At 40.6% G+C, this 24404-nt stretch overlaps 2 protein-coding genes across 5 annotated transcripts; both read left to right on the forward strand.

The window, feature by feature from the left end:
* Positions 1-16287: 16287 nt before the first annotated feature.
* Positions 16288-19010, forward strand: LOC101416563 (sphingosine 1-phosphate receptor 1-like). The gene is made up of 2 exons (XM_023589577.2): positions 16288-16347; positions 16439-19010. The coding sequence occupies exons 1-2, from the start codon at positions 16288-16290 to the stop codon at positions 17750-17752; spliced, it is 1374 nt and encodes a 457-aa protein (XP_023445345.2). The 3' UTR covers positions 17753-19010.
* Positions 19011-20216: 1206 nt separating this feature from the next.
* Positions 20217-23776, forward strand: C3H15orf48 (chromosome 3 C15orf48 homolog). Of its 4 annotated transcripts, none has more exons than XM_004461160.5 (5): positions 20241-20323; positions 20466-20527; positions 20698-20783; positions 21666-21726; positions 23379-23776. In XM_004461160.5, the coding sequence occupies exons 2-5, from the start codon at positions 20492-20494 to the stop codon at positions 23445-23447; spliced, it is 252 nt and encodes an 83-aa protein (XP_004461217.1). In that variant the 5' UTR covers positions 20241-20323; positions 20466-20491; the 3' UTR covers positions 23448-23776. The 4 variants fall into 4 exon arrangements, with proteins under 4 accessions (XP_071070268.1, XP_004461217.1, XP_004461218.1 ...); XM_004461161.5 differs by having other exon boundaries at positions 20265-20365; XM_004461162.5 differs by having other exon boundaries at positions 20265-20347.
* Positions 23777-24404: the final 628 nt, after the last annotated feature.

Raw genomic sequence — 24404 nt, forward strand, 5'->3', positions numbered from 1 at the left:
TACAGGTTGCCTCTCCATGTGAGTTATTGGCTAGGCTGGTCACTGACCCTTCAATTAAAAATATTTGCTGTATCAACCTCTGGTTCTGCTCCTGAAGTCGATGGAAACTACGTTGCAGTTTCAAGCTCCTGCAGCAGCCAATGATGACTTGGTACAGCCAAGTGTACAATAGATATCACCTCCAGACTGGCACTGTTCCATAGTGCCAGAGAGCACTATGCACCAGGCTGGTAGAATACTGGAAACTCTCTCTAGGATCAACGATGCTGTGACTTGCTCACTGTGTGAAGAACATGCTACGTGGAGCCATGATACCAGGATACTGTAAGTAAAACTTAAACACAATTGGCATTACGGCCTGCTCTCATGGAGCGATAACATGTAAAGTATTACAATCCTGAAATTTAAAACTATTAATTGCAACTCAGAATCCTTATGCATTAAGTAATACATTAATTAACATTAAAGTGCTGTACTTTTATCCTTTACTAAATATATGCCTAATAATTATAACCTTATCTTTTCTATTCTGGATCAGGTACAAAATTATAGTAGACATGTTAAATTCCTGGTAACTTCATTTTCTAAATAGTTAATAAACATGTCTATAAAATAAGGCAACGGTCTTAGCCAGGCTCAGCCAACTTACTATTCTACTGTACTCTACAGTGTAGCAAAAATGAGGCTTGCTTGCTGATAATGGGTCACCTATTAAACAGTCAAAATTACCAGAAATTGTACAATTAAAACCAAAATGTAAAAAACTTTATTCTGTAGTTCTGATCCACTCCCACAGCTAAAAACTAAGAAAATTTCCATCTTTGTACACTAATCCTGAATGAAACCAACCTTCCAAAAGGTGCCACGTCACCAGGAGCATCTAACAGAACACATGAGTACAATCATTAAACAGCCTGAAATGCGTCTTCAGAACAAAGCTAAGTATCTATTGCAATTTCTCTCTGAAAATAACTTAAAAAATATATATATATATATTGTTCCCACCAGCTTTTTAAAAGGGGTGCCATCTTTATAAGCACCTAACCGTGTCTACCTCTGTAATCCAATGTCCTTTTTTAAAAACGGGTATTCCAAAATTTTAAATAAGTTTGTTTCTTTCAGAGTGAATATCTTATTAACCATATGAAAACTTCATCCAACTTCATACAGAATGCCAGATCCATCTTCCTCCAGGTAAAGTAAAATAAAAGTTTTACACCTTGTTAGGCAATGACTACAGCCCTTGGCCAGCAGGAAGCAGTTACAGAAAAGAGATTATCTCCCTTCAGCACCCCTTTAATATTAAAGGTATAAACCCTTTAAGGGTAAATCAAAATTAATAGATGGATCTGAAACCTAACTGAAAATCCGTGTGAGCACTGGTGGCCCCAGGATGACTGCAGGGGGCCCCACCCCAGGATTCCGCTGTCCAGAATGAAAACTTATAAACTTCTAAAAACAGGATCCTGGATGCTACACTGAAAATTAATAAGTAAAGTAATCAATCAAAACAACAAACAGCCACCCACCTCATAGCTCCAACAATAATTATGCCAAAGCTTAGCAAGTTGGCTTCAGCATAAGGGAGGAAAATGATGTGAGCTATGGGTGGGAGGCTCTTTGTCTCTTCAGAGATAACCTAAGCTGTCTGTCCTGACTTGTGGGTGTGGGACGGTGAGAGGCTGCAGCCCTGCCCTTGGTAACCATAGCAATGACTCCAGTCCCGGGAGGCCATTTAGCAATGTAAACTCTATACACATACCAGTCAGTACAGGGAACTCTGATGGTGGTGATGCTGAAAATTACGGGTACTTGGACTTGTCCTTGAATGGGAAATATAATATAGCCTATGCATAAATTCAAAATCATCTAATTCTGTATCCAAGCGTGCCTAGTCTCTAGAAATCCAGTTAAGTGGTATGGGCTTTAAATGTTCAGAAAGGATGTAAGACTAAATGTGTATTAAAAGTTGCATCCAGAGGGAATGTGGGCAAGATGCTAATTCAAGTTCACCTGAAAGGTGGGCGATATATTAATTCAAAACCTATCTGGTACTTGGGCAAAGACTTAACTAACAAAGAAAGTAGTTTTCTTTGATAAAAGCACCATTTGACTCCCCACCCTGTATAAAAGGAACTTGAAAATCTTGTTGGAGGCTCAGGTTTGAAACAGAAAGCTCCCGAGTTTGGCCAGCTGTCAATAAATCATTTTTCCTTCTCAAAATCGTTCCTAAGTCCTGGCCTTTCTATATGCAAATAATTGAACCTCTCTCAACTTCTGCAACACTTTCGATAACAAAGAACCCATGAAATGGTTTCAGTGGAAATATCTTCATCAAGGAATACTTAATAGCCCTACTATATGTCAAAACTTTGTAGTCAAAGCTTTAGATCCAGTCAGAATGGCTTTTCCTTCCTGTTACATTATACATTATATGGATGATATATTATGTGCTGCTCCCTTTTCCCAGACTTTAGTTTTAGCATATCAGGCCTTAGAAAAGAGCTTAACTGCAGCAGGGTTAAAACTTGCCCCTGAGAATTTTCAAAAGGTTACTCCCATTTCTTATATCAGGACTATTGTTGATAAAATTACAATTAAGCTTCAGAAAGTTCAAATTTATATAGACTCTATTAAAACTTTGAATGATTTGCAAAAATTATTGGGAGACATAAACTGGCTGAGGCCCAAAGTGGGCATTTCTACATATGAACTATTCTTTTTTTGTTATTAAGAGGAGATCCTCAATTAAACAGCCCCTGAATTCTGACGAGAGAAGTAGAACAAGAACTAAAACTTGTAGAAGGGAAAAATTCGAAGTTCCCAAGTTGAATGCATTAATCCAGAACAGCTGCTGCAATTGCTTATTTTGCCTTCTTTACACTCTCCCACGGGAGTCCTTATGCAGCAAGAGCATATTGTAGAACAGATATTTTTGCCTAATAGTGTTTTTAAAACTTTATCTTCTTACCTGGATTTTATGGCCCAGATTAAACTCGAAGGCAGTGAACGCACTTGTGCCCTTCATGGACAGGACCCTTCTCATATCATGCTCCCACTTTTATGCAAAGAAGTTAAGACTTGCTTACAAAATCATTTACAGTGGCAAATAGCCCTTGGTGATTATGTTGGATAAATAGATAATCACTACCCTAATAATCATATATTACAACTCATTAAGCACACTCAATGGATTTTACCAAACATAACTAGGTTTCAACCAATATCTGATGCCCCTACAATCTTTACTGATGGATCTGGAAATGGTACAGCTGGGTATACTGGTTATAAAACCAAGAAAATTTATACTCCTGGATTCTCAGCTCAGCAGGCTGAATTAGTAGCAGTGCTTACTGCTTTGCAGGACCTACAAGAGTCCATAAACATTCTTTCAGATTCTGCTTTTGTCATTCAAGTAACCCAATTAATTGAAACAGCTTTTATCAAACCCAATATAAATCAATTTCTTTATAAACTTTTTCACAAACTTCAACAGATAATTAGGAATAGAAAAAGTCAATTTTGTATTACTCACATTCGATCACATTCAAATTTACCTGGACCATTGGTACAGGGCAATAATGAAGCTAATAAATTAGTTATTCCTGTTTTACAAGAAGCTATTCATTTTCATAATTAAACCCATCTGAATGCAGCAGGTCTCAGAGCTCCTTTCCCTTTAACATGGACGCAAGCTAAGGACATTGTTCACACTTGTCCATCCCGTCAAATTCTCAATAATCCAAAACAGTCAGAACCTGGAATAAATCTCTGTGGTTTACTGCTAACTCACTGTGGCAAATGGATGTAACTCATATCTCCTCCTTTGGAAAATTATGTTATGTTCATGTCTCTATAGATACTTGTTCAGGATTCATTTGGGCTACAGCTCAGACTGGAGAAACTGCTCTACACGTTAAGACAGCATTTGTTAGCTTTGCTGTAGGGGTCTTTCTCAGTCTCTAAAAACAGACAATGCTCCTGCTTATACCAGTGTCTCCCTTAAAAGGTTTCTAAATACTTGAACACACTACAGGACTTCCTTATAACCCCCAAGGACAAGCTATTGTCAAGCGAGCAAATCAAACCCTTAAACTCATGTTACAAAAATAAAAGGGAGGGGGGGGATAGGGAGACATCACAGGTACAGTTACATAAAGCATTATTCACTCATTTTTTTAAAAAGATTTATTTACCTCCCCCCCCCCCCCCCCCCCGTTGTCTGTTCTCTGTGTCTATTTACTGTGTCTTCTTTGTCCACTTCTATTGTTGTCAGTGGCACGGCAATCTGTTTCTTTTTGTTGTGTCATCTTGCTGTGTCAGCAGGTGGCACCATTCTTAGGCAGGCTGCACTTTCCTTCACACTGGGCGGCTCTCCTTATGGGGCGCACTCCTTGCGCATGGGGTTCCCCTATGCGGGGGACACCCCTGCGTGGCAGGGCACTCCTTGCGCGCATCAGCACTGCTCATGTGCCAGCTCCACACGGGTCAAGGAGGCCCAGGGTTTGAACCGCGGACCTCCCATGAGGGAGACAGACATCCTAACTACTGGGTCAAGTCTGCTGCCCATTATTCACTCTTAATTTTCTTAACTGTGAAACAACCCTGGAAGGGACAGCAGCTGCAAGGCATTTGCAAACTAATTCTAAAACTCAAACTGTCTGAAAAACCTTTAATTTGGTGGAATGAACCACTGATCAATGAATGGTCAACAGGGAAGCTCTTAACTTGGGGAAGAGGGTTTGCTTGCATTTCTCCAGGAGATGGAGAACGTCCTGTGTGGGTACCAGCTTGTCGGATAAAGCCATACCATGAATGCCAAAAGACGAGGAAAGTTCCTGTGGAACCCAGAACCTCCAGTCATACAGATGGAGAAACAGATGCTGGAAACTGCATGGCTGGGTCTCATTCCGAAGACTAGAATGGCTTTACATCAAAGTATCTAAACTACAGAACTTGTTCAAGCATGGCATCATAAAGCAAGTATGGTTTGGGCACAGAAAGAGATTAAAAAGGAAATTGAGAAGAGGAAAACTGGAAAAGAAATGTTGGATTATAAAAGAAAGCAAGAAGAATTAACAAAAAGATGTTAGAGGAAAGAAACAGAGAAAAGGCGGAAGACAGGGCAGCTCGAGTGCATATAAAAAGTCAATTTAAAATCAGTGAAGAAATTCTAAGTTAGTAGATTTGGAACTGCTTTTGTGTTTGTTCAATGTCAGTGTGTACGTTGTAATTGTTTCAGTGTATGTTGTACCTTTTTGTGATTGTTCATTGTCAGTGTATATTCTGATACCTCCGGATGGTGATTTAATTTGATAAAAATGAGAAAAAACAAAACAAAACTGAAAGAGCTGTATACAAATGGCCAAAACATTAAATAAGTGCTTATATTATTACCTAAGTTTAAAATGTTAATGAGATCTCTATAATACTAAAAAGTGTAAGTCTTGATTAATAGAATTACTATATCTCTTCATAAAAAATATTTTAAATTGAAAGGAATTATTTTTCTTCATAGGATAAAATGAAAGATGTAAAATAAATACTGAAAAAAGTAAAAACTTTGTGGGAATGCTAACTGAAATGTTATAAGGTGTATTTTGTCCTAATATGGGACGTAAAAATTAAGTGAATATTGAAAAAGGTAATTTGTGGCAATGCTTACTGAGATTTAAGGTGTCTTGTCTTAAAACGGTTAGTTTTATAAAATCAGAAAATGGAGATATAGGGGATAGCATTAGCATGCATATGTTGTAAAGGCATTGTGGTAGTATTCACTGAGTTAATGTGTTTTGTAAAAGTAAAACAAACCTGAATGAAAACAAAAAGGGCAAAAACTGTGTGAAAAGGTCAGCAATGGACTTTTGCAGTTCTTCCTCAAGGCTTTCTGCCCTGGCCTGATGGCAGTGAATCTGGCTGCATAGAAGAAACCTGTGGCAGCAACCCTACTAAGAAACATCAGAGACAACGGTATCTTAAGGGCCTGGAGTAGGCAAGCAATTGGGACAAACTGTAAGGTCCCTGCTAATCTATCAAATTCTTAAATGTTGGGTAAGACAAAACTATATCATCGACCGTATTTGGTAAAGTACAATGTTTTCTCATGTTAATAGAATTAGTAATATTGTTGGAATACTAAAAATCTTTTATCCCTCACTAAGACGCGTTAATTAGGAAAGGTCCTTCATGGGAGTAGGAGGACCTCCAGCAGGCTGCTTTAAAAAAAAAAGGGGGGCGGTGGGGGGAGGTGGATATTGACTTAGCCTATGAATCAGCTGTGGCCAGCACCAATATTGGCTTTAGGTGGGGTTTGTGGCAAAGGCAATATTCTGAGTACCCCTTGGGTTTTAGTCACTAATGTGGGAAAAGGCCAAAAGTGCAATATAGAAAAGCAATTGTGTGCAGCATAGGAAGTCCTGCTGAAAGTGAAAGATCTAACCCAATAGTGTCTGGTCACTCTGAAGACTGCCATCCCTCTCCAGAGGTGGATTGCAAATGCTAAAAGCAAAACAGAAACAATGAATGTTGTGAATCACCCTCTATGGGGGAGAGCTCTGTAGAAAAACATCTGGGACACCTGCCAGCAGTGACAGGTAAATGTCTGTCATGTCCCTGCCCACTCCTGTAACATCCTTCTCAGGACTGTTGAGGCAGATGCCTCAGGAAGATCCAGAGCCATACAATTGACACCTGAGAGTGAGGCAGAGTGGCTCCACCAGAAAAGTGAACATCATGAACACCAGACCTTGTGGTGCCCAGCGCAGCAGTTCCTGCTGCCTGCTATTCACCAACAGCTTGTGGCCTTAATGCTCACTGCAGTGACTGTGACATCAGCACCCTCCTGCCCTTGGCAGGGGCAAGATAGGCTTTCACTACTACAGACACAGCAATGGGACCCTAATAGGTCAGCTAGTGTTTTCTGTCTGGAAGGGGAGTCCTCACAATGATGGACTAAGTTTAAATTCAGCAATGAGTTGTGGCCCCAGGTCCAGGTGAAAATGGTAAGAGCAGGACCAAGGAAGGCATTGAAATTATGTGACAAACTTCCAGCTGACCCACAGCCCAAAATGGGGATGTAACAATAAGTTCTCATTGCCTATGCCTCAAACTATACAAATTGGGGAAAATAAGGTAATTTTTGATCGGGTACTGGCTAGATAGCCTTGCTGGTAGGACATCTTAAGCCCATGAGAAATAAGTCATCATTAGTTGGAAGTTCGTATAATCTGCTGTAGTTAGGGATTACGTATAAAATGTTGTTCTAAACTTGGAAGAAAAATAAAACGTAAGGAAGGCTGGAATTGCCGATGGACTACAGTCACTAAAACCTATGACTTGGGGGAAAAGTTGGGGAGGAGGTATTCTGGGAAAAATGTTCCTTGTTTGTCTTTATTTCTTTTGAACTAAAGTCCTCAAAAGCACGCAACAAGCCCTTCAGGGTATGAAGCCGCAAGAAACCACCAAATCTGCCTTCGGTGCTTTACAAAAACAAAAAGGGGGAAATGTGGGAAACTGGCTTACCTGTTCCCTATTTGTTGCACTTGCCCTCAGTTATTGTAAACGTTGCCGTGCTGATGAGGAACAGCCTGCTTTGGAGTTTCTAATAAATATGCGGAAACTAGGGTAGAAGCTGTTTTAGAAGCTGTGGACCCCCTGGTTCTATCCTTGGTTCCTCTCTCATATTTCTCTCTGTTCGTTATTTCTCTAAATTCTGTGTCGCCTTTCCCTCCAGCAAACGTATTGCTGAGCTCGTTCTCAGCAGAAATGTGTTGCGTTACGGTAACACTTATAGGCAAAGGTCACACATTTTAATTTTAATTTGGGGGCTGTAATACATTCTGGTAAGATTTCTTCCTCCCTCCCTTTGTTGCTTCCTTCCTCTTTGCCTTCCTACTTCCCTCTCCTTTCCTCCTCCCTCCCTCCCTTCCTTTCTTCCTAGACTAGAACTGCCTTTAATCATTTACAAAATGAGGTTTTTATTAGAACCATCTAACAGAAGTGGGGCTTTAGAAATCCTGAGGGGAGAAGGCTTCTCTGATTCCTTACCTTACAAACTACAGAGAATTGATGTTGAAAAAAATTTTTGAAGAGTTTCATGTGAATTTAGCCAGTTGCTAAATGTCTCCAGTGATAGTGTTGTGGAATTTAAGAGAAGTTCATTATTTGAGTATAGAGAGGCCAGGACTCAGGAATGATTTTGAGAAGGAAAAATGGTTTATTGACGGCCGGCCGGACTCGGGAGCTTTCTGTTTGAATCCCGAGCCCCGAACAAGATTTTCAAACGTCTTTTATACAGAGAGGAAAGGTCAAATGGTCCCTTTGTTTCAGTTCTCAATAGGCTTCAATTAGCATATATCTCTTTCACATCTTAGGTAAGCTTTTAGCAAGGACTCCAGACATTTTAGATAAGCCTTGGTTTTTGCATTTCCCCTAAATACTTAAAGTTTATAGCCCTTGCTTTGTTAAACATTTCCTGGGACTGGAGCCTGCTGGTCCCTAAGAGCAGGACTGCAGCCTCTTACCGTTTCACACCCACAAGTCAAACAACTTAGTTATCTCTGAAGAGACAAAGAGCCTTCCACCCATAGCCCACATCATTCCCCCCCTTTGTCAAAGTTTACTTGCTAAGCTTTGGCATAATTATTGTTGTAGCTATGAGGTGGATGACTGTTTGTTGTCTTGACTGATTATTTATCAGTCTTTAGTACAGCATCAAGGACCGTTTTTAGAAGTTTAGAACTTTTCATTCTGGACAGCAGAATCTTGGGCAGGGGCCTCCCGCAGTTATTCTGCTGCCACTGGCACTCACGTGGATTTCCAGTCAGGTTCCAGATCCATCTATTACTTTTATTTTACTCTTAAAGAGTTTACACCTTTAATTTAAAAGGGGTGCTGAAGGGAGACGATCTCTTTTCTGTAACTGCTTCCTGCTGGCCATGGGCTGTAGTCATTGCCTAATAAGGTGTAAAAACTCTTTAATTTATTCTAACTGGAGGAAGATGGATCTGGCATTCTGTACGAAGTTGGATGAAGTTTTCATATGGTTAATAAGATGTTCACTCTGAAAGAAACAAACTTAATTAAAAATTTGGAATACCCGTTTTTAAAAGAGGACACATTGGATTACAGAGATAGACAAGATTAGATGCCTATAAAGATGGCATTCCTTAAAAGCTGGTGGGAACAGCATATATATTCTTTTTTAAGTTATCCATCTTTAGAGAGAAATTGCAACAGACACTTAGCTTTGTCTGAAGACACGTTCCAAGCTGTTCAATGATTGACACTCATTCGCTCTGTCAGATGCTCCTGGTGAACTGGTACTCCTTGGGCAACTGGCTTCACTCAGGATTAGAACACTAATTTGGAAATACTCTTAGTTTTCACCTGTGGGAGTGATCAGAACTACAGAATAAAGATTTTTACACCTTGGTTTTCATTGTACAATTTCTAGCAATTTTGACTTGTTCAATAGGTGACTCACCATCAGCAAGCAAGCCTCACTTTTGCTAACTGAGACTGGCTGAGACTGCCACCTTATTCTATAGACATGTTATTAACTGTTTAGAAAATGATTTTACCAGGAATTTAACATGTCTAATATACTTCTGCACTTGATCCAAAATAGAAAAGATAACATTACAATTATTAGGCATATATTTAGTACAGGATAAAGGTACAGCACTTAATATTAACTAATGTATTACTTAATGCATAAGGATTCAGAGTTGCCATTATTAGTTTTGAGTTTCAGGTTTGTAATACTTTACATGTTATCTCTCCATGAGAGCAGGCCATAATGCCAATTGTTTAAGTTTTACTTACAGTCTCCTGGTATCATGGCTCCACTTAGCATGTTCTTCAACGCAGTGAGCAAGTTGCAGCATCCTTCCAGTATTCCAGAGATTTTCCAGTATTCTACTAGCCTGGTGCATAGTGCTCTCTGGCACCATGGAACAGTGCCAGTCTGGAGGCGATATCCATTGTACACTTGGCTGTACCGAGTCATTATTGGCTGCAGGAGCTTGAAACTGCAATATAGTTTCCATCAACTTCAGGAGCAGAACCAGAGACTGATATAGCACATATTTTTAATTGAGGGGTCAGTGACCAGCCTAGCCAATAACTCACATGGAGAGGCCACCTGTAATGTATACAAGGCCTGGTTCGAATGCACAAGAGTTTGACAATGTTAAAGTTTATTCCTTGTTTTATATATATTTTAAACAACTTAACGCAATACATATATCAAATGACTATTTACTTACACAATTTTACTATGAAGATAACAGTAGGTGCTTTACTTTAGTAATAGAGGAAAAATATTATTTTTCATTGTTAGAATGAAAACAATTTTTCCAATAGAATCAAGACAACTTTTTATTACCATTTACTTAAATGTGTATTTTGCAGTGGCCTTCAGACAGGTTTATTATCATGAAGTTATTTCTGCTACCAATACCAATCTAAGTTTCTTTAGTTAACAATAACTTCTACAACTAGAACTATTTAAACATTTTCAGTTTGGAAGATGTTTTACAAACTCTTTATAATTGACTATAACCACATTGAGTAGCCACCTCATGTTTAAATAAACTTACTAAATTACAATTACCAATGAAAGAAATTTACTCTCTATTTAAGAGAGCATATCTACAATCTTTTCCCTTTAGCCTAATTTCACCAATGTGAACTTACAATTTTCACTTACAATTTTCATTACCGTAAAGATTTGTACATATGTTAATTTAGTTTATAAATTAACTATGGGAGATTACACTCAAGTTAAATAAAATTGAAACCATAATAGTTTATGCAAGGAATGTTCTCTTTTTCCCTTACAGGAAGCTAAAAACTTCTTTTCTTTAAGTTATGAAAATTATTAATTTAAAAGCATAACTGACTACCAGGTTTTAAAACACATTACACAATTACTTAATTTTTAAAATCATAACCCAGGAAAGATCTCTCCATAGTTTTTATGGACTTTCCTTTACTTACTGAAATTTGTTAATAGAGCCACTAATTACCTTATTTTGTTGGAAAGAAATCTTCTGGAAGAAAATAAGGCTCACCAGATTGTGGAGAAGAAAATACTTTATTCTCAATCTTGCAAGAAGGGGTGCAGAGCCAGATATGGCTGGTGCCCCGAACAAAGAAAAATGACACAATTTATACCCCTAAGCCTAGCATGCAAGCTCTTCCTGTTTTTCCATAGATTGGATACTTCAGAAGTTACAGCTTATCTGAGATTTAACTTTCCCACGCAAAAGTTTGATTTAACTGCTTCTTCTATCACATTCCAACCATTTTAGTTTTTACCTGCTCCCCCCCTTTGTCAAATAAGGAATAGAATTTAGTGCTGAAATGGCACCGACTTAGTTAGCTCCTTCTTGGGCATCCTTCCACTGCCCATAGGACTGGCCTAAACTGGTCTCCTCCACTGCTGTCCAACCCGGGAGTGGGAGACTGAGGCAGCAGGCCGCCGGGTTACATCAACATTTTTCTTCTGTGAAAATTAACCTAATCTTTGTTTTGTTTTGTTTTGTTTTTCCAATTTATGGCTGACAAAGGTTTAAACTGGGAAATTACCAGGCAAACTGATTCTTAATTCCCTAGCCTAGTAGATAGGTTTAATCTGCCACACCTAGTCTTGCCTTAAAAGCTCTTGCAAAGAGGAGGCCCTTTCTCAATTGTTTCCATAATCAGATTTCTATGACTTTTTCATCCTGCTTAGTTCAATTTGGGCTTTAAGAATAATTATAAATATAACTGCATATTTAATTTTTAACAATTTGAATAGACCTCTTTTAAGAATTTTTATTTGTTAATTTGATATTATCCTGATGTATGAAGACATACGTTGAGCTTTTTTTTAAAAATGGGCAGACACAAAGAGTTAGACACAAACACAACTCATTGATATTACTTGTAATTTGCATTATTTTATATACTGTTTAACTTAATTAATTAGGGGTCCAGAAATACATATTACTTATATAACTGCATATTTAACCTCAACAATTTGAGCAAATAGGCAGACATGAATAGTTTGACACAACAACATGACTTTAGTTACTTTAAACTTTTCAAAGACTTTTGAAACTCTTCTTAATTTGCACTATGACCATGCAGTTTACCACAAGAATTTTCCTTCTTACTTAATGGATTGTAATAACCAAAATGTTCTCAATGCCTTAGCACCATTGTTTTAGAACTTTATATTTTACCTTGAAATTAGCAGAATTTTGGATAAGCAACAAGATTAGTTTTATATATATTTACTGAGGCTATTTGAAGCCTCAGGGAGACAGACTGCTTTCTCTCATGAATTGCCACTCTTAGGAACACTGACCGTCAAGGCAGGAGACTTCTCCCCCTCCACCCCCCTTTTGGTTTTGGAGATAATAAAACTCCAGTGGCCATTTAACCTTATTTTATCAGGCAGCCATTTATTTAGTTTACACTTGAATTCATGAGAGAAAGGGTTACTAATACCAGAAGAGGAGACAGTGATGTCCCAGCTCTTCTCAATTATGAAATAACCACAGGCAAAGGCAAAGGGCGAGGTTAGGCCTGAAGCAACCATAAACAAAGGAAAGGTTAGTGTAGAATTTACACTTAAATAATAGTTTCAGGCTAAATTCACCCAGCTATAATCTCAGTTATTGTCTTTCCACTGTTTTACAATATAAATGCATTTATAAATGATTTTAACTCTTAGTTACAGTTTTTATTAATTTTTTTAAAACCTATTAATTTTATAACACCTTTAAATACCTTTCATTCAACTTATAACATATTAAATGAACTTAACCATTACTTTAATTTTTCCTTTAAAGTGAAAGAATAAATCTCTTGCAGTTAGTTTGAAATAAAAGGCTACTTTTCAGGATTTGATTTCTAGAACATAAAATGTTCTTTTAAAAGAACTCTTCTTCAAACATTGAGGATATGATGAGGTTAAAGCACAAGAAGCTATTGATAAAAGATTTTCTTTGTATATTGATCTTATTCAATTTTAATCATAAAAATTTCCCTTCCACAAACCTTCTACACTTTCAGTATTCATTCAGGTTCCGTCCCACACTCTACTCTTTCCAATAATCAATCATTTTATCTTAGGACAAAATCATCTTCTGTTTCCTTAACAATAAAAACCCACTCCATATATCCCACATACTAAGTTACCAGGCAAACTTCTTACAACATATAATTGCCATTAATACTAAACAAGTTTGTTAAAATAATGAACTTTTCTTCACTTTAAATACTTAGTAGCATGTAATACCAGAAACAGTTTTTTTGGAAGTAAGTTGGCAGGGGAGATTGGCTGCCGAACAAGTTTGTTATAAAATTGCCTTTTATTATTATTATTATCAATTCAGTTTTGTTAAATAATGACTTTCTGCAATTAGCCACTTAAATACCTTAAACAATGCTTTGTAAAACTTTATATTTATACCCTTAAGACAAAGTTTACCTTCACAGAACACATTCTCTTACTTAAGGTTACTACAATACCTTCTAAGAACCTGAGCAGAATGCAAACGTATTTTGGCTTTGACACCCTAAGGAGGGAACTTTACTGCATTTATTCTGATTCTGCTTTTCACCTCCTTCACTTCCCCCCCTTCCAGGCAGTCGGGTGCACAACAAACAGGAATGCGGCTTATGAATAGAAGGGTGGACTCACTGGAAAGGGGCAAGCCACTCCCCCCTTTCCAGCTTTCAGCCAAAATGGGCAGACAGAACCTACTCAAATTTGGCAACTCTCCCAGGAACCCAGCCGCCCTGACTGGGACATTCCCAACAGACTTGGGTGCTTGGCGCGGACACAGATGGCCTCCAAGCCCCGGCAAAGGGCCAGACCAGAGACAAGACACCAGAACATGCACAAACATCTAGACTCCTCAGCTTTTGCCCCAGAATCATTTCACCCCCTTGCCAATGGCAAGGGAGGGCTCCAGCTCAGCTGTAATTCTACTTCATGTAAGGACACAACTCCAACACTAACATTGAGCTGACACAGACAGAAGCACAAAGGTCACTAATCTGACTCACAAGTTTATATATTTATTTTCACCACGGCTGCCCCCACAGCCATCACAAACCTCAGAACACTTAACATTTGGTATAAAGCAAATTCATTCACAAATTAGCACCATAACAAAAGATTTCAGCTAGACCTTTCCACTGTTTAAACTTTACACCCAGACCAAGCTCCACCAGAAAAGCCGATCCATTTTCCTGTAACCAAGTTTTGTTTTCCTTAATCTAGACCAATTTCCAGGATATTAGGACTCGAACCTATAAATACCCTTCCTATTAAAATCGAGACTCCACTCCTTTAGTGGATATAAGACCAGTACCAGATTCTAACATGCAGTTAGACAAACCCAAAACACCAGGGCTTTTCCCCGGTTTTCCTCCTTTTCCCAAGCCTAGAGAGAACGGCTTCCCCCCAGCCTTCTGGGGCTACTAGGGTTCTCTCGGGAGGTGATCAGCCTCCCCTTCCTAGCAATTAAAGCTAGGGCCTTCCAGACTCTGCTCACCCGGGGAGTCTTACCTTCTTCCCTGTTCGGAGCTCTTTTTCGTTCCCAGAATCTTTCTCTTCAGACCTTCCATTGCCCCTTGATTTTGTCGGGAAGATTCTGGTGGAGCCCACATCTTTTCTGGATTAAATTTAATCCAGGGGCGCCCAGATTTGGGGTTCACCCGAGTCCTCCCGGCTTCCTCGGGGATTTGGAAGGGGCAGCAAAATGCTACCGTCTCTGGCCTTCATTTTTGTCCCTTCGTGGTCGCCATTAATGTTGTGGAATTTAAGAGAAGTTCATTATTTGAGTATAGAGAGGCCAGGACTCAGGAATGATTTTGAGAAGGAAAAATGGTTTATTGACGGCCGGCCGGACTCGGGAGCTTTCTGTTTGAATCCCGAGCCCCGAACAAGATTTTCAAACGTCTTTTATACAGAGAGGAAAGGTCAAATGGTCCCTTTGTTTCAGTTCTCAATAGGCTTCAATTAGCATATATCTCTTTCACATCTTAGGTAAGCTTTTAGCAAGGACTCCAGACATTTTAGATAAGCCTTGGTTTTTGCATTTCCCCTAAATACTTAAAGTTTATAGCCCTTGCTTTGTTAAACATTTCCTGGGACTGGAGCCTGCTGGTCCCTAAGAGCAGGACTGCAGCCTCTTACCGTTTCACACCCACAAGTCAAACAACTTAGTTATCTCTGAAGAGACAAAGAGCCTTCCACCCATAGCCCACATCAATAGCTCTCAGGTTGCACATTAAAATCCCTTTTCAGAATAAATTGTGAAGTTACATTTATGATCTGCTTTATAAAACAAATCTTTACAAATAATTACTGTCTTTTGAATGCCTGCTATAGGCAAGGCAGAACGCCAGGTGCTTCACATACATTCTAACAATTTTTCTAATTCTTTCCTGAACTAGGTTTATCCCTGATTATACCGTTTTATAAACGGAAACTTATAAAGTTGAAGCAGTTTAAGTCAAATCAGCTAACGGTGGTAGGGTTGTTGCAGCAGTTGAGAGAGGTTCGATTATTTGCGTACAGAAAGGCCAGGACTCAGGAATGATTCTGAGAAGGAAAAATGGTTTATTGACAGCTGGCTGGACTCGGGAGCTTTCTGTTTCAAACCCGAGCCTCGAACAAGACTTTCAAGTTCCTTTTATACAGGGTGGGGAGTCAAATGGTGCTTTTATCAAAGAAAACTACTTTCTTTGTTAAGTCTTTGCCCGAGTACCAGATAGGTTTTGAACTAACATATCGCCCACACTTTAGGTGACCTTGAATTAGCATCTTGCCCACATTCCCTCAGGATGCAACCTTGAATACACATTTAGTCTTCCATCCTTTCTGAACATTCAAAGCCCATATCACTGAACTGGATTTCTAGAGACTAGGCACACTTGGATACAGAATTAGATGATTTTGAACTTATGCACAGGCTATACTATATTTCCCATTCGAGGCCAAGCCCAAGTTCCCATAAGTTTCAGCAACACCACCATCAGAGTTCCCTGGACTGACTGGTATGTGTAGAGAGTTTGCATTGCTAAATGGCCTCCTGGGACTGGAGTCGTTGCCATGGTCACCAAGGGCAGGGCTGCAGCCTCTCACCGTCCCACACCCACAAGTCAGGACAGACTGCTTAGGTTATCTCTGAAGAGACAAAGAGCTTCCCACCCATAGCCCACATCCGGGTGAGCTTTCAACTCAGGTCTGTTAAACTGCAAAGCCCGTGTTCTAGAACGAATATGGGGATTGGAGTGTGCGCTGTCGAGGGAGGGAACCCGGACTCGGCGAGGTTTGCCGGAGCACGACGCCCTCAGGCGGGGGCAGCAAGATGCCTAGAGCGCGGTGCCGGCGCGGAGCTCTCCCAGCGCAACTTCGTCCCGCCTGAGCTAGGCTGCGGTTTCGGAGGCCCCCTCCAGTCAAAGAAAAGCGACACAAAAAGTCTGGATCTCTCTCACTAAACCCCCTGGGCAGCGAGCGAAGAGTCTCTCGACTTTGCCCTCTAGCGTTGGTCTGGAAAAGCGCCTCCCCGGGCTCCTGGGGACCCTGCGCAGCACGGTGGGGTCCACCAGCATCCCCCTGTCCAAGACCCTCCGCACCTCCATCTCCGACTATGGCAACTACGACATCATCGTCCGGCATTACAACTACACGGGAAAGCTGAGTCTCAGCGCGGACAAGGACAAGGGCATTAAACTAACCTCGGTTGTGTGTATCCTCATTTGCTGCTGTATCATCCTGGAGAACATCCTCGTCTTGCTGACCATCTGGAAAACCAAGAAGTTCCACCGACCCATGTACTATTTCATTGGCAACCTGGCCCTCTCAGACCTGTTGGCAGGAGTGGCTTACATAGCCAGCCTGCTCTTGTCTGGGGCCACCACCTTCAAGCTCACCCCCGCCCAGTGGTTTCTGCGGGAAGGGAGCATGTTCGTGGCCCTGTCTGCCTCGGTGTTCAGCCTCCTGGCCATCGCCATTGAGCGCTGCATCACCATGCTGAAGATGAAACTCCACAACGGGAGCAACAGCTTCCGCTCCTTCCTGCTCCTCAGTGCCTGCTGTGTTATCTCCCTCATCCTGGGCGGCCTGCCCATCATGGGCTGGAACTGCATTGGCGTGCTGTCCAGCTGCTCCACGGTGCTGCCGCTCTACCACAAGCACTATATCCTCTTCTGCACCACCGTCTTCACTCTGCTCCTCCTCTCCATCGTCATCCTGTACAGCAGGATCTACTCCCTGGTCAGGACTCGAAGCCGCCGTCTGACCTTCCGCAAGAACGTTTCCAAGGCCAGCCGCAGCTCCGAGAAGTCCCTGGCGCTGCTCAAGACGGTGATTATTGTCCTGAGCGCCTTCATCGCCTGCTGGGCGCCGCTCTTCATCCTGCTCCTGCTGGACGTGGGCTGCAAGGTGAAGACCTGCGACATCCTCTACAGAGCAGAGTACTTCCTGGTGCTGGCTGTGCTCAACTCGGGCACCAACCCCATCATTTACACTCTGACCAACAAGGAGATGCGCCGCGCCTTCATCCGGATCATGTCCTGTTGCAAGTGCCCCAGCGGAGATGCCACTGGCAAAATCAAGCGACCCATCATGGCTGGCATGGAATTCAGCCGCAGTAAGTCGGACAACTCCTCCCACCCTCAGAGGGACGATGGGGACAACCCAGAGACCATTTTGTCCTCTGGAAATGTCAACTCTTCTTCCTAAAACTGAAAAGCTGGGGACCTGCGGGGAGCGCTTTTACGTGGCCACCACTCCAGTGTTCGGAAAAATTCTCTGGGCCTCCACTGCTGCCAGAGGGGCGCTGCTGTGAGCCAGAGGGACTGGGGGAGAAGGAGAAGCATGGTGGTGCTGGGTGTGGGTGGGTACGGTTAGCTCCTGTGAACAATGCACTGGGAAGGGTGGAGATCAGGTCCTGGCCTGAAATACGCTCCCCCACCCCCAGCTTTGATTTTGCACTGAGCCAAAGGTCTAGCATTGTCAGGGCTCCTGAAAGGTTGGTTTGGCCCCTCCTCAAAGATGAATAACCCCGTGTAAAGCACCTCTTTGTCTGGAACTTTGAGGCAAAGATGTTTTCTTTCACTTTAGTTTCAAACCCAGATGAGGGAGTGCATCTGTGCTTCTCTAGGTATGCTCTGCATATCCCACTCACCCTTCTCCTTCCCGCCCCTCCTGAGAATTCTTTCACTTTATATGGTCACTATCTGGCATTCATCAGAGCTGGGGTCACACGCATGGTCTATTTCATGATCTGTAGCAGGTAGGCTGTGCTGAGTAGGTAGACCCTGAGGAGACAGAGACGGTTTGGAGATGTAAGGCAATTTCATTTGCTGAGGCCAAAGTTTCTGCGTAAGCTGGATCAGTTTTTAGGAATTTGGTTGCGGTCACTTTGATTTTTTAAAAAATTTTACATTACTTCCTTACAATGAAATGTGTTATAATATCATATTCATTGTGGCTGAAATCTTTGCAGAAGTCCACTTTATCTTAATGATATCAGCTAGGATCCTTAGAGTCATAGGAGAAACAAACACACACACACACACAACAAGGTGAAAACTGACTGGGGATTGACTTTTGTCAATCAAGAAAGATTTCTTGGTGAATTTGTCTAACAAATACAACATGTCTTTGGCACTTTTCTTGATGTTTATTTCAGAGTGTTATGTGATTCTTTTCAACCAACAGGATGGTTATATTAAACATATTTTTCATGATTTTTGAATGTATTTGTTTCAGCAGAGGTCATTTTATTGGATTTTTCTAACCTGTGTTAACATCCTTGAATGTGTATTTCTCAAGAAAATACCACTGTCTTGTGCCCTTAAAGCATTACTTAAACTGATAGGGAACAGCAGGAGTTTTTCAGTTCATTAGTTCATTCAGTTCATTTTCAGTTCTGTTCATTAGATAGTTAATTGAAGAGCTGTATAAATGTTACAAAGAATAAAAATATATTGCTGTGTCCTTAGTGTGGTTTTCAGTGCAATTAAACTGAGAAATGTCTTGTTTTTTTAAAAAAATAGTATTTAATAGGTTTCTGACTTTTGTGGATTATTTTGCACATAGCTTTATCAACTTTTAAACATTAATAAACTGATTTTTTTTAAAGAAAAAAAAAAAAAGAACGAATATGGGGTTGAAATAGAGTTGGGTCTGGCCATTTCCAGGGAACATTAAGAAGTTTTCGTTTTAACTTTCACAGCTTGCGCTTCAAATTGCTCTAAATAACCGTGATCTGACTTTGCGCCCTTGCCTTAAATGCAGCAGCTTTGGGCGGGGTGCAGACAGAGCACGGCGCCTGGCGCCAAGCAGAACGGGGTTCTGGTGGCATTTCTGCCCCCTGCCAGCTGTAAGACTCGAGCCTCTCTGAGCCTGAATAACATACCCTTCTTGCAAAATGGTTGCGAGGAATCTGGTACAGTGTGTAGCACACAGCCTCTGGTTTGACAGAATTATTGTTTCTGTGGTTTTTCAGCAGCCGGCAGGCTCAGTAGAAAGTTGCTGGCTAGGGGCGAGTTAGGAGAAGGGGACCTCAGGACCAAGCCAGGCGACAGGGAAACAGAGATAGCCCTGCAGAGATCTACTGTCTCTGGAAAACTTCCCAGCTGATTTGTTTTATTGCTTCTCCCTCACTCCCCCAATTCTTGCAGTGGAGAAAATTAGGACACAGTGGGGAGTTACTCTGAAACAGACTTTACACTTTAACATTGATTATATCCATGCGTGCGCTGCATCAAAGCCTGGGGCTTTTCTTGTGACTGGAGTCATTCTAATTTAACCTGCCTCCCCTGGGAGCCTCCCCTGGGACACCCGGCTCTGCGACTCTTTATACTGCAAACCCTTTTAGGGCTGGTTTTCACCCAGGCCTTGGCCAGAAATACTCCCCTTGTCCCAGGTTCTACCTCCCACACCTGAGCCCCCAACCCAAGCTTCTTACGGGCGTCGGGGACTGCGAGCAGCTACCGCGAGCGCAGACGCCGAGCCGCCCGACACGCCGGCTGCAGGGAAGGACCGCGGCCAGCAGCAGGGGGCGCCAGCGCCCGCCGTCGTCTGCGCCCTGCCGTGGCGCACGGCGTCCTGCAGGGGGTGCGGGGCAGACGCGCGCCGAGAGGGGAAAGCGAGTCAGGTCCCGCAAGCTCCCCCCGGATCCGCGTGACCCGAACGCCTTGACCCGCCCCTTCCCGGGCGGTTGTGGAGCTATATAAGGTGGAGAGGCCGAAGCCGCCTTCAGTTCTGGGCGTTAACATCTCCCGCGCGCGCCGACCCGCCCACCAAGTGAGCCAGCTCTCCGAGAAGGAGGTGATGCGCGAGCCTTAGGTTGGCTTTTTTGGAGCACTTGGGATGTTTTGATACTCACCAGACTTGGGGCTAGTGGCGGAAGTTTTGATCAATATCTTGGATTTTTAAAAAATTCTAGATTTGGTGTTCTACACTGAAGTCATCATGAGCTTTTTCCAACTCCTGATGAAAAAGAAGGAAGTAAGTTTTTAAAGCAATCTATTGAAAATTGTGGCTAAAAATGTTCATTTTAAAAGATGAAAATGTGCAGATTTTGAAGAAAGTATAAAATGATATATAGCTCTTTTGCTATATTTAAAATGTTCACATTGAAATATCTGAATATTTACTCTCAACCGTTTATCTGTTAGCTTATTCCTTTGGTGGTGATCATGACCTTTGCTGCAGGCGGAGCCTCATCTTTTGCTGTATATTCCCTTCGAAAAACCGATGTGATGTAAGTTGGCATCATTTGTAAAACCATCTCTAGCTGTGTTAGGTTGACCTTCAGATTATGAAATACATGTCATCAATTTCCTAGTATTTTTTTCCCCCAGTTTAAGTATATTAAATGATTTAACTTGGAGCCAAGGGCTAGAAAGCATCCTGATACCAGAAGACTGTTAAATTAGGATATGAATAAATCAGTTTTTTCCTTGTGTCTAAATATCTTTCTTCTACCTGCCCTGCAGTTAAGTACGTTTTAATTTAAAATTTGAAACTTAAAAAGTTCTTAAAATGGTCTTTTAGATTATATATCTTCAAATATAAATATCATTTTAGTTATCACTTAACTTATTAGATCTTTTCAGTTGTCTAAAATGAACTTAACCTCGATTTTCGGTAGAAGGTGGTAAAATACCATGTGTCCTGGGTGTGAGGAAGACATAACCTTGAAGCTGATCTTGACCCAGAGCAGGGCTGAAGAGGGCAGTAACTCCAGGCAGAAGGACTCAGTTTCCATGAGTTCACAACCTATAGAGCTCAAGCCCAGTACTGGCAGCCAGAGGTCCTGAGCAAGAACATTTTTTGCTGCTCTTAGCCTGACAGTTCTATCCCTATAGTTACTCAGTTGTCTAGCCAAATAAAGGGAATGCGTATCTCCTACATGCTTAGAGGAATTAATCCTTAATATTTGAGCTAAACAATGAAACTTCCTTAGGAATTCTGCTATCAATTTCAGTTATAATGATTCCTGATAGTTAACTAAACAAATAAATGCCTAAGTATTCAGACGTGGTCTGTCCCTAGCATGTTTAAAGACCCAATATCAGTGATTTTTAAAAATTCACTTACTTTAACTTTTAATTAGTTTTTAAAAAATTATTATTATTATCAGCATTGATCGAAAAGGAAATCCAGAACCTTGGGAATCTGTGGATCCTAATATACCTCAAAAGGTAAGTTAAATGCAAATGATTTACCTACAGCCCAAACTTTAGCACCCTTGTTAACAAAACAGATTTAATACCTTATACTTTCATGGTGCCATTTTTAGCATAGTATTAAAGAGTATGATAAGAGTTTGCGAAATCTATTTCAAATCCTTGCTCCATTATTAACGAGTGACTTTAGACAACTTGGCCTCTCTGAAGCTGAGAATATATAAAATGGGCACAATAATAGGGCTCTACCTCAGAGTTAAGAGAATTAAAGAAGATAAACTACATGGAGCCCTTTAGCACAGTGCCAGTCCCACAGAAAGCACTCAAATACTAACTCTTATTATAATACATTATCTCATTTTACCCATTACTATCTAAAGTCAATACAAAGTCTATTATGATAAATAATAAGAGCTCCTGAAAACAGGAGTGGCATTCTTTTTAAGCAAAATTAAACAATATCCACTTAGCTTTTAAAGATGATTGCAAAGATTTTTAAAGTTTATTAGAGAAGTTGTGAGTTTACAGAACAATCATGCATAAAATACAGGATTCCCATATACCACCCTATTGACACTTTGCATTGGTGTGGTACATTGTTACAACTGATGAAAGCATATTTTAAAAATTGTACTATTAGTATAATCCATGTTTTAATTTAGGGTTCGCTGTGTTATGCCATTCCATGGATTTAAAAAAAAACTTTATTTCAGTTCCGTATGTACAACCTAACATTTCCCTTTTAGCCACATTGAGATATGTATTTCAGTTTGTTAATTACGTTCACAAAGTTGTGCTGCCATCACCACCATCCATTACCAAAACATTTCCAACATTCCAAATAGTAACACTGCATATTTTAAGCCTTAACTCCCTGTTCCCTATCCCCACCTGGTCCCCTGGTAACTTAGCAAAGAATTTATTTACTATTTTAAAATATTATAAATATTTTGGAAGTAAGAAACATTAAGTCTGTTGGAATGAATTCTAGCTAAGTTTTTCAGGAAATATTTTTTGTTTATGCCTATTTAATTTTATAAAACTCAAATAATACGTTTGACTTTGTAAGAGACATTTGTTCTCTTTAAAACTGCCTGCATGTTTTAGATCCTGGGGTAAGAGAAAACTTGCAAGGATAAAGGAGACATTCTAAATGTGTCTCATTTGTAAGTCAAGAACTGTCTAATCCATTTCCCTTTTTGTATAACTCAGATAATAACTTGACAATTACTCTGAGTAACTATAAGGAGAAAATTGTAAAAGCCTACTGTGTGCCAAACCCTGTGCCAGGTGTTGTGGAAGGTAAAGTCTAGGAGCAGACATATTTTTTGAACTTATGACTCACTTAAAACCATGGGAACTCTTAGAAAATCTATATCTATGTGTGTGGGGGAAATGTGTATGACTTACCTTTCAGAGCCCATAACACATAGGAACCCAAGGGCATTTTAGAGAGATGGAGTGATAGAAACCAGCCCCAGTCTATTTTCCATTAATTCATGTTTTAGAGATGGGAAGGAGTGGTTCTTTGACTACAGTTGCTGTGGTGATGCTGGTTTCTACCCCTTTGGCTAATACAGGGAGTATGGACAAATCCCAAAGGGGCCCTGAGGAAAAGGGCAAATTCTCAACAAATCATTTTTGTATTGCTTCTCCCCCCGCCCCAGCTTCTAACAATCAACCAGGAATGGAGGCCCATTGAAGAACTGCAGAAGGCCCGAAGGGCAACCAAATGACCAGTCATCGCTTCTTTCTTCCAAAGAATACTCTATGAATCTAGTGGAAACATTTCTGCACAAACTAGATTATGGATACCAGTGTGCGGAAATGCTTCTGCTCCATTTTTAGAGTTTGCCTACATTTTTGGACTCTGCAAAAGGAATTAAAGGTAGTGCAGCAATAGCTGTTTAGTCCAAAAATAAGTTTCTGTGTTTGGTTTCTTGTTGTAAATTTGAATTTTGTATATTGAAATTTTTATGTTTATGATGCCTGAATGTTTGCCTTGAAATGTTTAAAGATTGTGATCTTAATAAAATACAATTTGTGTAACATTTCTTAAAAATTAGATGCTTGTTTAAGTGGGAGAAGAATCTTTATGGGGGAGAACACATTTTGGAGCATGAAACTCCAGCTTTCAAATAATACCCAGTGTAAATTTCTGTTTAACCTTTTCTTCCAAGTTCATTCAATGATTAGAAACTTATTAAGCACCTACTATGTGCTAAGCACTGTTTTTATACAGATGAGATAAAGCAATGACAAAATCAAAATTTGGATGGAGAAGTAAAAGATGGTTAAGTGCGTTGAACGTAGGGAAATCAAGTAGGGATGGGGATGTGAAGTTTGGTCTTGGAGGAAGTTCTAGGATTCTGATGGTGAAAAGGAATGAGGGGCATGCTGAAAGGGTCCTAAGATGCCAAGGCAGATAACAGTGATCCTCCTGTGAGGGCCAGGGAGGGGGGTGATGGGGGACTTTGCCAGTACTGGGGTGACTCGTCACTCTGGCCATTGGTGACTTAGATGAAACTGGGGAAAGGGCAGTTACCACTGGTCTACCCTCTGTCCTTGAAAATGGGACGACTATTAATTTGCTTTTTATAAAGTCTTTTTAGAAATTGCGATATAATTCACATAACCATAGTGATTTCACCCTTTCAAAGAGTGCAATTCAGTAATTTTTAGTTTATTCACAA

The sequence above is a fragment of the Dasypus novemcinctus genome, chromosome 3, assembly GCF_030445035.2.
Source record: "Dasypus novemcinctus isolate mDasNov1 chromosome 3, mDasNov1.1.hap2, whole genome shotgun sequence".
Taxonomy (NCBI): Eukaryota; Metazoa; Chordata; class Mammalia; order Cingulata; family Dasypodidae; genus Dasypus; species Dasypus novemcinctus.

Coding starts and splice junctions, on each gene's coding strand:
- C3H15orf48 (XM_071214167.1), top strand. CDS start 20,492: ATGAGCTTTTTCCAACTCCTGATGAAAAAGAAGGAA. Junction 20,784..21,665: donor CTTCGAAAAACCGATGTGAT/GTAAGTTGGCAT, acceptor TATTATTATCAG/CATTGATCGAAAAGGAAATC. Junction 21,727..23,378: donor ATCCTAATATACCTCAAAAG/GTAAGTTAAATG, acceptor CCCCCGCCCCAG/CTTCTAACAATCAACCAGGA.
- LOC101416563 (XM_023589577.2), top strand. CDS start 16,288: ATGGGGATTGGAGTGTGCGCTGTCGAGGGAGGGAACCCGGACTCGGCG. Junction 16,348..16,438: donor ACTCGGCGAGGTTTGCCGGA/GCACGACGCCCT, acceptor CGCCTGAGCTAG/GCTGCGGTTTCGGAGGCCCC.